General features: G+C 41.2%; 1 protein-coding gene across 1 annotated transcript in view; it reads right to left on the bottom strand.

Moving 5' to 3' along the window:
• GPHN (gephyrin) overlaps positions 1 to 16,091 on the bottom strand; it is a 1,061,400-nt gene that overhangs the window by 97,682 nt on the left and 947,627 nt on the right. Inside the window, 1 exon segment of the mRNA XM_053697683.1 lies at positions 14,121 to 14,194. Coding sequence (XP_053553658.1) covers positions 14,121 to 14,194 — 74 coding nt within the window.

The following is a 16,091-nucleotide window of genomic DNA, read 5'->3' as shown; positions in this document are numbered from 1 at the left end:
CCTCAATGGGAACTTCCACAGTGTTTGAGACGACATGTCCACCAGATTGGCATACCAAATCATGCAAGGCCACCCAGGGGCGATGAGAATCACTGATGCCCTCTCCTGTTTGATTCGAGCAATCACCCGGGGAAGGAGAGCAAACGGAGGGAATACATATGCTAGGCTGAAACACCAAGGAACTGCCAAGGCATCTATCAGCTCGGCCTGGGGATCCCTGGACCTGTATCTCGGAAGCTTGGCATTCTGGCGAGATGCCATGAGATCCAACTCCGGCCTGCCCCATCTGAGAATCAGGTTGGAAAATACCTCCGGATGGAGTTCCCACACTCCCGGATGAAATGTCTGCCTGCTCAGAAAATCTGCTTAACAGTTTTCCACCCCTGGGATGTGGATCGCCGACAGATGGCAAGAGTGAGACTCCGCCCACTGTATTATCTTGGCCACTTCTGTCATAGCTAAGGAACTCCTTGTTCCTCCCTGATGATTGATGTAAGCTACCGACTTTATGTTTTCCGACCGGAATCTGATGAATTGGGCCGAAGCCAACTGAGGCCAAGCCCGAAGAGCATTGAATATTACTCTCAACTCTAGGATATTGATGGGAAGTAGAGACTAATATAATTGGGTTAATATATTTAATAATACCACTGATGATGATGGTACCCCAAATATAAGTCTTATCATATAGGTGAGGACATTGATAATTATTGTCTAAGCTCGACACCGGACTTTGTGATACAGACTGATCACTGTATCACACCTGAGAGGAGCTCCTGTGTACCGAGTATCACTCGGACACATCTTTTATTTGTTTGTCATTTTAATCTCACTGGTGGATAACTCCACTCCCTTTTTTATTAAATATACTTGAAGTAAAAGTTAAGTTTTAAACCAATACACGACACACCACACTACTCATAGCATTGGTTTTGACCCCCAATAAAGTGTGCCCAATATGCTTCACTTTCTCTGTCCTTCTTCCTAAAAATAATTTGCATTATTTGGCATAAGGCACTACCTATTGTCCACACTTAGGTTTGTACCAATAGGTTATTTAGGGTCAACCCCTTTCCCCCCCTCTCTCCCTAGAGGCCATAGGGAATCCACAAATAGAAGTAGAGACTCCGTCTTAGTCCACACACCCTGAGCCCTTAGGGAGTTCCAGACTGCTCCCCAACCTAACAGACAGGCATCTGTTGTCACTATCACCCATGAGGGTCTGCGAAAGCATGTCCCCTGGGATAGATGATCCAGTGACAACCACCATAGAAGAGAGTCCCTTGTCTCCTGATCTAGATTTATTCGAGGAGATAAATCTGTATAATCTCCATTCCACTGCCTGAGCATGCTTAACTGCAGCGGCCTGAGATGAAAACGAGCAAATGGAACGATGTCCATTGCCGCCACCATCAATCCGATTACCTCCATGCACTGAGCCACTGACGGACGAGGATTGGACTGAATGGTTCGACATGTAATCAGAATCTTTAACTTTCTGGCTTCTGTCAGAAAAATCTTCATTGAAATAGAGTCGATTAGAGTTCCCAGAAAGGATACTCTTGTCTGAGGAACTAACAAACTCTTTTCCAGGATTACCTTCCACCCATGGGTCCTTAGGAATGATAGCACAATGTCCGTATGGGACCTTGCCAGTTGAAATGATGACGCCTGGATCAGTATATCGTCCAGATAAGGCGCCACTGTGATGCCCCGCGGTCTTAGAACCGCCAATAAAGATCCCAGAATCTTTGTGAAAATTCTGGGTGCCGTAGCCAGACCGAAAGGGAGAGCCACAAACTGAAAATGTTTGTCCAGAAAGGCAAACCTCAGGAACTTGTGATGATCTCTGTGGATAGGAAAATGAAGATATGCATCCTTTAGATACACTGTTGTCATAAATTGACCCTCATGGATCAATGGAAGAATGGTACGAATAGTTTCCATCTTGAAGGATGGAACTCTGAGAAACTTGTTTAGACTTTTAAGATCTAAGATAGGTCTGAAAGTTCCCTCCTTTTTTGGGAACTACAAACAGATTTGAATAAAACCCCTGTCCCTGTATTGGAACGGGACAGATTACTCCCATGGAGGAGAGGTCTCTTACACAGCATAAGAACGCCTCTCTTTTTATCTGGTCTACAGATAATCGTGAAAGAAGAAACCTTCCTCTGGGGGAGGAATTTCTGAATTCCAGTTTGTATCCCTGAGACACAATATCTATTGCCCAGGGATCCTGAACATCTCTCATCCAAGCCTGGATGAAGAAAGACAATTGGCCCCCTACTAGATCCGAACCCGGATCGGGGGCCACCCCTTCATGCTGACTTGGTAACAGCAGCAGGCTTCTTGGATTGCTTACCCTTGTTCCAAGACTGGTTGGGTCTCCAGGTAGATTTGGATTGCGAATAGTTACCTTCCTGCTTAGAGGAAGAGGAAGGTGAGATTCCCTTGAAATTTTGAAAGGAATGAAAATTACTCTGCCGACCTCTCTGTTTAGATTTCTTGTCCTGAGGGAGGAGATGACCCTTACCTCCCGTGATGTCAGAAATAATTTCCTTCAAGTCAGGACAGAACAGTGTCTTCCCCTTGTAAGGAATAGCCAAAAGCTTAGACTTTGATGACACATCCGCAGACCAAGGTTTTAACCATAAGGCTCTGCGTGCTAAAATGGAAAACCCTGAACTCTTGGCCGCTAATTTGGTAATCTGTAAAGAAGCATCTGTAATAAAAGAATTAGCCAATTTAAGAGATTTAATTCTATCCTGTATCTCTTCCAGAGAAGTCTCAGTTTTATGAGATTCTTCCAGAGCATCAAACTAGTAAGCCATCGCACTTGTAACCGTAACAATGCAGGCCGCCGGTTGTAATAACAACCCCCGATGAACATAGACCTTTTTAAGGAGACCCTCTAATTTCTTATACATAGGGTCTTTGAAGGCACAACTATCCTCGATAGGAATCGTAGTTCGCCTAGCCAAGGTGGAAATAGCTCCTTCCACCTTAGGGACCGTCTGCTAAGAGTCCCTAATAGCATCCGCTATAGGGTACATCTTCTTGAAAACGGGAGGAGAGAAAGAAATACCCGGTCTTTCCCATTCCTTAGCACTAATCTCTGAAGTTCTCTTGGGAACAGGAAAAAAATCAGAATAAGAAGGGACTTCTAAATATCTGTCCAATTTACTCAATTTTTCTGGAGGAACCACAATTGAATCACAGTCGTCCAGAGTCACCAAAACCTTCCGCAATAACAGACGGAGGTGTTCGAGCTTAAACCTGAAGGAAACCACTTCTGAATCTGTCAGTGGTAAAACACTACCAGAAACAGAAAGCTCACCTTCGGATAGGACCTCCATACCCTCCAATTCAGAGCTCTGAGAGGGAACATCTGAGATCGCCATTAAAGCATCAGAAGCTGTATTAACCACGTGGGCTTCCTTCCTTCTGCGTTTGCCTTGAAATACGGGAAAGGCAGATAACGCCTCAAAAAGTGTGGATGACATAACAGACACTATGTCCTTTAAAGTAATCGCTGCAGAGGTACTTTGATCAGCTTGAGCGGGCGCTAAGGGCTGTGACGCTTGGGGAGAAAGTTGCGGCATACTCTGCATCTCATCAGGAGAACCCTGAGAAACATCCGCCTTTGACAATTTTTTATCAAAGAAAATTTGTTCTCTAAAATGAAGAGCCCTTTCAATGCATGCGGGACAAAAAGTAACAGGAGGTTCCACATTTGCATTTAAACACATGGAACACTTAACACTTTGAAGATCTTCCATAATAAATTAAAGCAAGCAAAACTTTGGTCGTGGCTTCTTTAAGTAATTTAACAATCTGTGAGCCAGAAAAAAAGGAATAAAACAGCCCTAATATGAGTACTGTCTGTTAATCCTCAAACAAAAACTGTGTACTGTGCCTTTAAAATGTAAAACATTAACAATTTTACTGAGCTTAGCAAGAAAAAACTAACAATGTGTTCAATTTATTAAATGAAAGCCACCTCCGCCTCAACAGCTCTGCTGAGGCGCCTACCTTGCCCCACAGTAAATTTTTCTGCACTGTTCACTCCACTCGATCCTCCACATGCCTAGAACCGCTTGCTTTGATCCTAAAACCCTGCGGTCATAACCAGCAGTCTCTGATCTAACCGCATGAAACTTGCGGTATACACAAAAGAACCAGGAAGTTCCGACGCTGGGATCACGTGGAAACAACTAAAAAGCGCCCTCTAAGCACGCAAAACTAGCCCCGCCGATCGTGGGCGTAAATAAAAAAAAACATATCTGTACCCGGTCAATTATTGTAATAAAAATAATACTGGGCACCCAAAAACAGTGACGTATGCTATCCGCTTAGCCACATAACCTGTTTAGCAAAAACACACAGTACACAAATATCTTTATACCGGAGAACATGCAATCCGCTATCAACTCCGGAATAAATGTCCCCAGCGTCCTGCCTATAATATGCAAAATTACTATGTCATGCAAAAATACAAAAGTAACAGAGTAGAGAGAGAAACTTATTCCAAACAAGTTAAATATCCCCATATATCAGGTAATAAAACGTCCAGCCTGTTCTGAGTTAATCCATCTCCCAGAATAATAAAAAGGCTACACATACCTTTAAGCTGAGCGACAGCATGATCTCTCACAGGGTCAAGAATCCTTCACACTTCTGTCATCCTGTGAAAACATGTAGGGCCTTAGTTAATATGTCTAAGACCATCGTCAGAAGGGCAGCATTCCCATTGCTTTAAAGCCACCTGTAGCTCTACTCTAGAGGCTGACAAGGAATACGGCTATACCCTATAAAAAATAGCACTCACTGGTACCATTTTAAAAATAATAAACTCTTGAATGAAGAATCTAAACTAACACCTCACTTTACCTCTTCCTATCACTAACACAGGCAAAGAGAATGACTGGAGTCGGAGGGAAGGGAGGAGCTATATGTACAGCTCTGCTGTGGTGCTCTTTGCGTCCTCCTGCTGACCAGGAGGCGATATCCCACAAGTAAGGATGAAATCCGTGGACTCATCGTATCTTAAAAAAGAAATAACGTTTTTGTGTGGGATTTTCATTGCGCCGGTATTACAGGTTGTGCGGTGAGGCTAAAATGCTTGCGTTACAACCTATACCGACACGATCCATACTGCCATCTGAGACCAGTAGTTATGAGTTTTGGCAAGCAAAAATGTTACACAAAACTCATAACTAAAATGTTTCAAAGTACACTAACAACCATAAACTACCTATTAACCCCTAAACCGCCACCCTTCCGCATAGCGAACACTATTTAAAACTTATTAACCCCTAATCTGCCGCCCACCCATGCCGCTACTATTAAATAAAGCTAATAACCCCTAATCCGTCGCCCCCATACACTATATTAAAGTTATTAACCCAGAGGCGTAACTAGAAACCACAGGGCCCACGTGCAAGAATCTAAGGTGCAAGGTAGCCGTTTCAAAATGTCATACCTTGCATTCCTATTGGTTGATTTGATTCTTCAATAGGATGAGAGCTTCTGAAATCCTATTGGCTGTTCAAAACAGCCAATAGGATGAGAGCTGCTGAAATTCAATTGGCTGATTTGAACAACCAATAGCATTTCAGTAGCTCTCATCCTATTGGCTGTTTTGAACAGCCCATAGGATTTCAGAAGCTCTCGTCCTATTGGCTGATTTGAATTTGAAGAATCAAATCAGCTAATAGGAATGCAAGGTACGACATTTTGAAGTGGCTACCTTGCATTCAACTTCAGTGTACGGCGTTGACCATATGAAGAGGATGCTTCGCGCAGGCTTCCAGGATGGCTCCGCGCTGTCGGGATGAAGATAGAAGATGCCCCCGGGATGGATGAAGATATTTTATTTATTTATTTTATTTATTTATTTTAAATTTTGGGTGCTTTTTTTTAGCTTAGGACTTTGGGCTTTTTTAAAAGAGCTGAATACCCTTTTAAGGGCAATGAAAAAGAGCTGAATGCCATTTTAAGGGCAATGCCCATACAAATGACCATTTAGGGGCAATGGGTAGCTTAGGTTTTTTTTAGAGTTAAGTTTTTTATTTTGGGGGATTGGTTGGGTGGTGAGTTTTACTGTTGGGGGGTAGTTTATTGTAGGCTAGGGGGTGTTTTTATTTTGGGGGGCTTTTTATTTTTTTATAGGGCTATATTAGATTAGGTGTAATTGTTTTAATTTTTCATAATTTTGTTTATTATTTTTCATAAGCTTAGTGTTTAATTTTCGTAATTTAGTGTTTATTATTTTTGTAATTTTAGATTTAGTTTTTTTTAAATTTGTAATTTAGATTTTTTAATTGGTAGTTTTTTAAATTTTATTAGAATAGTTATGTTAGGTTAATTTAGTTTTTTTTAATTTAGTTTTTTTTAATTTCACAGGAAAGTTTTTATTTATTTTAAGATAGTTATATTGTAACTTTAATTTAAAGTTAGGGCGGTGTTAGGTTTAGGGGTTAATAAATTAATTTAGTGTTTTGTAATGTGGGGGGCTGGCAGTTCAGGGGTTAATAGGTTTATTTAGTAGCGGCGATGTGGGTGGCTGGCAGTTCAGGGGTTAATAGGTTTATTTAGTAGCGGCAATGTGGGGGGCCGGAGGTTTAGGGGTTAATAGGTTTATTTAGTGGTGGTGATGTGGGGGCAAGAGGTTTAAGGGTTAACAGTTTTTTGTTTTGTTTTATTAGAATAGTAATGTTAGTTTAATTTATAGCTTAAACTTAGGTTTTTTCATTTCACAGGTACGTTTTTATTTATTTTAAGACAGATAAATTGTAATTTTAATTTAGGGGGTGTTAGGTTTAGGGGTTAATAGTTTAATTTAGTGTGTTACGATGTGGGGGGCTGGTGGTTTAAGGGTTAATAGGTTTATTTAGTAGCGGCGATGTGGGGGGCCAGAGGTCTAGGGGTTAATAGGCTTATTTAGTGGCGGAGATGTGGAAGGCCGGAGGTTTAGGGGTTAATTATTATTTATTATTATACTTTATTTATGAAGCGGCATCATATTCCGCAGCGCTGTCCATCATGGATACAGTTCATCTAAATAAAACAATAATATAAAACTTGTAAGAGACAGGACAACATTTACAAACACATACAGGAGGAATTTAGGGCCCTATTCCCGTGGGAACTTAAATCTAGAAGGTTAATAACTTTATTATACAGTGTCGGCAATGTCGGGGAGTGGCGGAATAGGGGTTAATAACTTTATTATAGTGGCGGCGATGTCGGAATAGGGGTTAATAACTTTTATTAGTATTGGCGATGTTGGGGGCGGCGGATTAGGGGTTGATAACTTTATTATAGTGTCGGCGATGTTGGGGGCGGCGTATTACGGGTGTTCAGACTTAGGGTTTATGTTAGTGTGTTTAAACATAACTTTTCCCCCATAGATATCAATGGGGTTGCGTTACGGAGATTTTTCATTCTGCACTTCAGGTTTTTTTCTAACACTCTCTCACCATTGATGTCTATGGGTAAAAGCGTGCACGAGTACGTCAAAGCAGCCCTTGGATTTTGTGCGGTATGGAACTTAACGCCACCATATAGCACGCACAAGGAGGCTTTTCAGTAACTTGTAATGGCAGCGCTATGGAGAGTGAAGTAACGCAACTTTTTTGGCGTTAGTTTCGTACCCTGTTTAGCACAAAACTAGTAATCTAGGTGAAAGAAAATTAATAAGAACCACTTCAAACTTTTCCAAAATTTACAATGTAATTTTTCCAGTTTTTAAACAAATAAGAGGCAAGATTGAAGTATTCAGAATATAATGGAGATACATATTTATTTATAAGATTAGTACAGAGTAAGACAATTATTTTACTCAACATATTATGACAAAATCTAGTACTAATTCATAATTATTATTCAAGTCTGTAAAGTTTATAAAAACAGAATGTATGCTTACCTGATAAATTACTTTCTCCAACGGTGTGTCCAGTCCACGGCGTCATCCTTACTTGTGGGAATATCTCTTCCCCAACAGGATATGGCAAAGAGTCCCAGCAAAGCTGGCCATATAGTCCCTCCTAGGCTCCGCCCACCCCAGTCATTCGACCGACGGACAGGAGGAAAAATATAGGAGAAACCATATGGTACCGTGGTGACTGTAGTTAGAGAAAATAATTTATCAGACCTGATTAAAAAACCAGGGCGGGCCGTGGACCGGACACACCGTTGGAGAAAGTAATTTATCAGGTAAGCATAAATTCTGTTTTCTCCAACATTGGTGTGTCCGGTCCACGGCGTCATCCTTACTTGTGGGAACCAATACCAAAGCTTTAGGACACGGATGAAGGGAGGGAGCAAATCAGGTTACCTAAACGGAAGGCACCACCGCTTGCAAAACCTTTCTCCCAAAAATAGCCTCAGAAGAAGCAAAAGTATCAAATTTGTAAAATTTGGCAAAGGTGTGCAGTGAAGACCAAGTCGCTGCCTTACATATCTGATCAACAGAAGCCTCGTTCTTGAAGGCCCATGTGGAAGCCACAGCCCTAGTGGAGTGAGCTGTGATTCTTTCAGGAGGCTGCCGTCCGGCAGTCTCGTAAGCCAATCGGATGATGCTTTTAAGCCAAAAGGAAAGAGAGGTAGAAGTCGCTTTTTGACCTCTCCTTTTACCAGAATAGACGACAAACAGAGAAGATGTTTGTCTGAAATCTTTTGTAGCTTCTAAGTAGAACTTTAGAGCACGGACTACATCTAAGTTGTGTAGCAAACGTTCCTTCTTTGAAACTGGTTTCGGACACAAAGAAGGTACAACTATCTCCTGGTTAATATTCTTGTTAGAAACAACCTTTGGAAGAAAACCAGGCTTAGTACGCAAAACAACCTTATCTGAATGGAACACCAGATAGGGCGGAGTACACTGCAGAGCAGATAACTCTGAAACTCTTCTAGCAGAAGAAATAGCAACCAAAAACAAAACTTTCCAAGATAATAACTTAATATCTATGGAATGTAGAGGTTCAAACGGAACCCCTTGAAGAACTGAAAGAACTAGATTTAGACTCCAGGGAGGAGTCAAAGGTCTGTAAACAGGCTTGATCCTGACCAGAGCCTGAACAAATGCTTGAACATCTGGCACAGCTGCCAGTCGTTTGTGTAGTAAGACAGATAAAGCAGAAATCTGTCCCTTTAGAGAACTCGCAGATAATCCTTTATCCAAACCTTCCTGCAGAAAGGAAAGAATCTTAGGAATTTTTATCTTATTCCATGGGAATCCCTTGGATTCACACCAACAGATATATCTTTTCCATATTTTATGGTAAATCTTTCTAGTTACCGGTTTTGTGGCCTGAACCAGAGTATCTATCACAGAATCTGAAAACCCACGCTTTGATAGAATCAAGCGTTCAATCTCCAAGCCGTCAGCTGGAGGGAGACCAGATTTGGATGTTCGAATGGACCCTGAACAAGAAGGTCCTGTCTCAAAGGTAGCTTCCATGGTGGAACCGATGACATATTCACCAGGTCTGCATACCAAGTCCTGCGTGGCCACGCAGGAGCTATCAAGATCACCGAGGCCCTCTCCTGTTTGATCCTGGCAACCAGCCTGGGAATGAGAGGAAACGGTGGAAACACATAAGCTAGGTTGAAGGTCCAAGGCGCTACCAGTGCATCCACTAGAGTCGCCTTGGGATCCCTGGATCTGGACCCGTAGCAAGGAACCTTGAAGTTCTGACGAGACGCCATCAGATCCATATCTGGAATGCCCCATAGTTGCGTCAACTGGGCAAAGATCTCCGGGTGGAGTTCCCACTCCCCCGGATCGAAAGTCTGACGACTCAGAAAATCCGCTTCCTAGTTTTCCACACCTGGGATGTGGATCGCAGATAGATGGCAGGAGTGATCCTCCGCCCATTGTATTATTTTGGTCACTTCTTTCATCGCTAGGGAACTCCTTGTTCCCCCCTGATGATTGATATACGCAACAGTCGTCATGTTGTCTGATTGGAATCTTATGAATCTGGCCTTTGCAAGCTGAGGCCAAGCCCTGAGTGCATTGAATATCGCTCTTAGTTTCAGAATGTTTATCGGGAGAAGAGACTCTTCCCGAGACCATAGTCCCTGAGCTTTCAGGGATTCCCAGACCGCGCCCCAGCCCACTAGACTGGCGTCGGTCGTGACAATGACCCACTCTGGTCTGCGGAAGCTCATTCCCTGGGATAGATGGTCCAGGGTCATCCACCAACGGAGTGACTCTCTGGTCTTCTGATCTACTTGAATCACTGGAGACAAGTCTTTATAGTCCCCATTCCACTGTTTGAGCATGCACAGTTGTAATGGTCTTAGATGAATTTGTGCAAAAGGAACTATGTGCATTGCTGCAACCATCAACCCTACCACTTCCATGCACTGAGCTATGGAAGGACGTGGAACAGAGTGAAGAACTTGACAAGCGCTTAGAAGTTTTGACTTTCTGACATCTGTCAGAAAAATCCTCATTTCTAAGGAATCTATTATTGTTCCCAAGAAGGGAACTCTTGTTGACAGAGACAGAGAACTCTTTTCTATGTTCACCTTCCATCCGTGAGATCTGAGAAAGGCCAGAACGATGTCTGTATGAGCCTTTTCTTTTGAAAGGGACGACGCTTGTATTAGAATGTCGTCCAAGTACGGTACTACTGCAATGCCCCTTGGTCTTAGAACCGCTAGAAGGGACCCGAGTACCTTTGTGAAAATCCTTGGAGCAGTGGCTAACCCGAATGGGAGGGCCACAAACTGGTAATGTTTGTCCAGAAAAGCGAACCTTAGGAACTGATGATGTTCTTTGTGGATAGGAATATGTAGGTACGCATCCTTTAGATCCACGGTAGTCATAAATTGACCTTCCTGGATAGTGAGTAGAATCGTTCGAATGGTTTCCATTTTGAACGATGGTACCCTGAGAAATTTGTTTAGGATCTTTAAATCCAGAATTGGTCTGAAGGTTCCCTCTTTTTTGGGAACTACGAACAGATTTGAGTAAAATCCCATTCCTTGTTCCGTCATTGGAACAGGGTGTATCACTCCCATCTTTAACAGGTCTTCTACACAATGTAAGAACGCCCGTCTCTTTATTTGGTTTAAGGATAAGTGAGACATGTGGAACCTTCCCCTTGGGGGTAGTTCCTTGAATTCCAGAAGATAGCCCTGAGAAACTATTTCTAGTGCCCAGGGATCCTGAACATCTCTTGCCCAAGCCTGAGCAAAGAGAGAGAGTCTGCCCCCTACTAGATCCGGTCCCGGATCGGGGGCTACTCCTTCATGCTGTTTTGTTAGCAGCAGCAGGCTTCTTGGCCTGCTTACCCTTGTTCCAGCCTTGCATAGGTTTGCAGGCTGGTTTGGGCTGTGAGGCATTACCCTCTTGCTTAGAGGATGCAGAATTAGAGGTCGGTCCGTTCCTGAAATTGCGAAAGGAACGAAAATTAGACTTATTCTTGGCCTTGAAAGGCCTATCTTGTGGAAGGGCGTGGCCCTTTGCCCCAGTAATGTCTGAGATAATCTCTTTCAATTCTGGCCCAAAGAGAGTTTTACCTTTGAAAGGGATGTTAAGCAATTTTGTCTTGGATGATACATCCGCTGACCAAGACTTTAGCCAAAGCGCTCTGCGCGCCACAATTGCAAACCCTGAATTTTTCGCCGCTAATCTAGCTAATTGCAAAGCGGCATCTAAAATAAAAGAGTTAGCCAACTTAAGTGCGTGAACTCTGTCCATAACCTCCTCATAAGGAGTCTCTCTACTGAGCGACTTTTCTAGTTCCTCGAACCAGAACCACGCTGCTGTAGTGACAAGAACAATGCACGAAATGGGTTGTAGAAGGTAACCCTTCTGTACAAAAATCTTTTTAAGCAAACCTTCCAATTTTTTATCCATAGGATCTTTGAAAGCACAACTATCCTCGATAGGGATAGTAGTGCGCTTGTTTAGAGTAGAAACTGCCCCCTCGACCTTAGGGACTGTCTGCCATAAGTCCTTTCTGGGGTCGACCATAGGAAATAATTTCTTAAATATAGGTGGGGGAACAAAAGGTATGCCGGGCTTCTCCCACTCCTTATTCACTATGTCCGCCAGCCGCTTGGGTATAGGAAAAGCGTCGGGGTGCACCGGAACCTCTAGAAACTTGTCCATCTTGCATAATTTCTCTGGAATGACCAAGTTGTCACAATCATCCAGAGTAGATAACACCTCCTTAAGCAGTGCGCAGAGATGTTCTAATTTAAATTTAAATGTCACAACATCAGGTTCAGCTTGTTGAGAAATTTTTCCTGAATCTGAAATTTCTCCATCTGACAAAACCTCCCTCATGGCCACTTCAGATTGGTGTGAGGGTATGACAGAACAATTATCATCAGCGCCCTCCTGCTCTTCAGTGTTTAAAACAGAGCAATCGCGCTTTCTCTGATATGCAGGCATTTTGGATAAAATATTTGCTATGGAGTTATCCATTACAGCCGTCAATTGTTGCATGGCAATAAGCATTGGTGCGCTAGATGTACTAGGGGCCTCCTGCGTGGGCAAAACTGGTGTAGACACAGTAGGGGATGATATAGTATCATGTCTACTCCCCTCATCTGAGGAATCATCTTGGGCAATTTCATTATCTGTGGCAGTACTGTCCTTACTTTGTTTGGACGCTATGGCACAAATATCACACAATTTTGAGTGGGGAGACACATTGGCTTTCACACATATAGAACATAGCTTATCCGAAGGCACAGGCATGTTAAAAAAGGCTTAAACTTGTCAATAAAGCACAAAAAATGTTTTAAAACAAAACCGTTACTGTCTCTTTAAATTTTAAACAGAGCACACTTTATTACTGAATATGTGAAAATGTATGAAGGAATTGTTCAAAATTTACCAAAATTTCACCACAGTGTCTTAAAGCCTTAAAAGAGCATTAACCCTTAAAATAACCGGAGCCGTTTACAAATTTAACCCCTATACAGTCCCAGCTACAGCCTTTGCTGTGACTTTACCAAGCCCAGAGGGGAATACGATACCAAATGACGCCTTCTAGAAACTTTTCCAACAACTTTCTGGTCCTCACACATGCATCTGCATGTCTTGCTCTCAAAAACAACTGTGCAGTAATGGCGCGAAAATGAGGCTCAGCCTACAACTGGGAAGGCGCTCCCTGACTGGAAAAGGTGTCTAACACAGTGTCTGCCGTTAAAAAACGTTCCCCAAGTTTATAAGTGTGAATTATCAGCATAAACATGAATAAAATGTCCAAATAAAGCAATCGATTTAGCCCATACAAGTGTCTACCAGTTTTATAGCCCATATTAAGCCTGTTATTCTGTTTGAAACTAAGAAAATGGCTTACCGGTCCCCATGAGGGGAAATGACAGCCTTCCAGCATTACACAGTCTTGTTAGAAATATGGCTAGTCATACCTTAAGCAGAAAAGTCTGCTAACTGTTTCCCCCAACTGAAGTTACTTCATCTCAACAGTCCTATGTGGAAACAGCAATCGATTTTAGTTACTGTCTGCTAAAATCATCTTCCTCTCACAAACATAAATCTTCATCCTTTTCTGTTTCAGAGTAAATAGTACATACCAGCACTATTTTAAAATAACAAACTCTTGATAGTAGAATAAAAAACTACAACTAAACACCACATACTCTTAACCATCTCCGTGGAGATGTTGCCTGTGCAACGGCAAAGAGAATGACTGGGGTGGGCAGAGCCTAGGAGGGACTATATGGCCAGCTTTGCTGGGACTCTTTGCCATTTCCTGTTGGGGAAGAGATATTCCCACAAGTAAGGATGACGCCGTGGACCAGACACACCAATGTTGGAGAAATAGGTATTCTATCAAAATGTTGCTGCAAATAATTCTATGCATTGTGCTGGACCAATGAGGTATTAGATCATGTTTGTTAGAATGAGTGGTGAAGTAATCTGTAGAGTCTGGAGGAGGGTAGGAAAACAGGGACAAAGTGTTGTTTGTGGAGCTGGAGAGCAATGGTAACTTCCTTGGGTAATTATTATTTTTTTTGTGGCAAAAATAAATAATCCTACACCTATAGATATGTATTTTTTAACTGGGGGAAGTGGGCAGAAAGGAATATAATTTAAAAACAAAAAACATTGTATCCATAAACCTTACCCTGGCTTCATAAATACTCGACCAAAGTGAATTTGTGCATGGAGGTCTATATCCAGCACCTGCTTAAGGTAATCCTGTTAAATGGAAAAAAGAAAACAAATGAGTTTATAGATTAATATATGATTTATATTATGTAAGCCTGATTTTTTTGGATCCATGCAGAGCTATGAAATACTTTAGTCACATTTATAACCCAAGCAGTTGAACATATTGGCAGGAATTTGGCCTCTAATTTCCCTTTAAATGCTTTTATATCCAAAATAGCAACCTGACCCTTTTTGTGCATGCAATTTCATTATAAATGAGTAGAACGTCAATAAGGGATGGGGAAGGCAAAGTATATTGTAAACAGGAGACTAATATATTATAACCAATTACATAGATTAAGTGATATATTATTAAAGATATAGGTTTCCTGCCACAGATTCAGAGTCAGAAACAAAGCACAACTAACGATATAATTGTAATAGAATATACAACTGTATATAGATATCTCTGATCTGTGTGTTAGATTATAACTTAGCCCAAGAAAAAATCTAAATAAAAAATTGAACCAAGAATTATTTACTTTCATACCATAATCTTTATTAACCAAATATAGGAAAAAAAGAGAAAAAAAAAATCCACACATACAATAGCTTAAGCTAGAGTTAAAAACACTTAAAGCCAGTTGTAACATAAACCTTCCATATAGATTGTGGGTTAAATGAATAAGAGTGTATCTAAGCCAGCAGCACAATTGTCAATATAGGCTAAGCCCTTACAATCCGAGGGCTAATTACAGTTACTATTACTGGTATAGATATGCTGTTGGGCAGATAGTGTTAGAAGTAAGTTTTTTTAAAATATTTCTTTACAACATAGGTAAGCAAATTAAAAGAGAGGGAGATAAGGCTTCTCCCAGAGGACCCCTGACGCGCGTTTCCCCTCTGAGGTAGTGTTTTCTGCAAAACGCGCGTCAGGGGTCCTCTGGGAAAAACCTCGTCTCCCTCTCTTTTAATTTGTTGTAAAGAAATATTTAAAAAAAACGTACTATCTGCCCATCAGCATATCTATACCAGTAATAGTAACTGTAATTAGCCCTCGGATTGTAAGGGCTTAGCCTATGATGACAATTGTGCTGCTGGCTTAGAAACACTCTTATTCATTTAACCCACAATCTATATGGAAGGTTTATGTTACAACTGGGTTTAAGTATTTTTAACTCTAGCTTAAGCTTTTGTATGTGTGGATTTTTTCTCTTTTTTCATATATTTGGTTAATAAAGATTATGGTATGAAAGTAAATAATTCTTGATTCAATATTTTATTTAGATTTTATCTTGGGCTAAATTATAATCTAACACACAGATCGGAGCTATCTATATACAGTTGTATATTCTATTACAAATATATTGTGAGTTATAAATGTATGTATACCCCATTATTGTTTTTTTTATGGTAGCACTGTTATAATTTATGGGAATCTTGAACTTTCTAAAAACATAATTTATGTAAGAACTTACCTGATAAATCAATTTCTTTCATATTGGCAAGAGTCCATGAGCTAGTGACGTATGGGATATACAATCCTACCAGGAGGGGCAAAGTTTCCCAGACCTCAAAATGCCTATAAATACACCCTCACCACACCCACAATTCAATTTAATGATAAGCCAAGTAGTGGGGTGATAAAGAAAGGAGTAAAAAGCATCAACAAAGGAATTTGGAATTAATTGTGCTTTATACAAAAAAATCATAACCACCATAAAAAGGGTGACTCTTGCCAATATGAAAGAAATGGATTTATCAGGTAAGTTCTTACATAAATTATGTTTTCTTTCATGTAATTGGCAAGAGTCCATGAGCTAGTGACGTATGGGATAGCAATACCCAAGGTGTGGAACTCCACGCAAGAGTCACTAGAGAGGGAGTGATAAAATAAAAAAACAGCCATTTTTAGCTGAAAAAAATAAATCCACAACCCAAAATA

This window comes from Bombina bombina, chromosome 1 (assembly GCF_027579735.1).
Source record: "Bombina bombina isolate aBomBom1 chromosome 1, aBomBom1.pri, whole genome shotgun sequence".
NCBI lineage: Eukaryota > Metazoa > Chordata > Amphibia > Anura > Bombinatoridae > Bombina > Bombina bombina.
The sequence above is the reverse complement of the archived record's forward strand: the minus strand, read 5'-3'. Positions and strand labels throughout refer to the sequence as shown.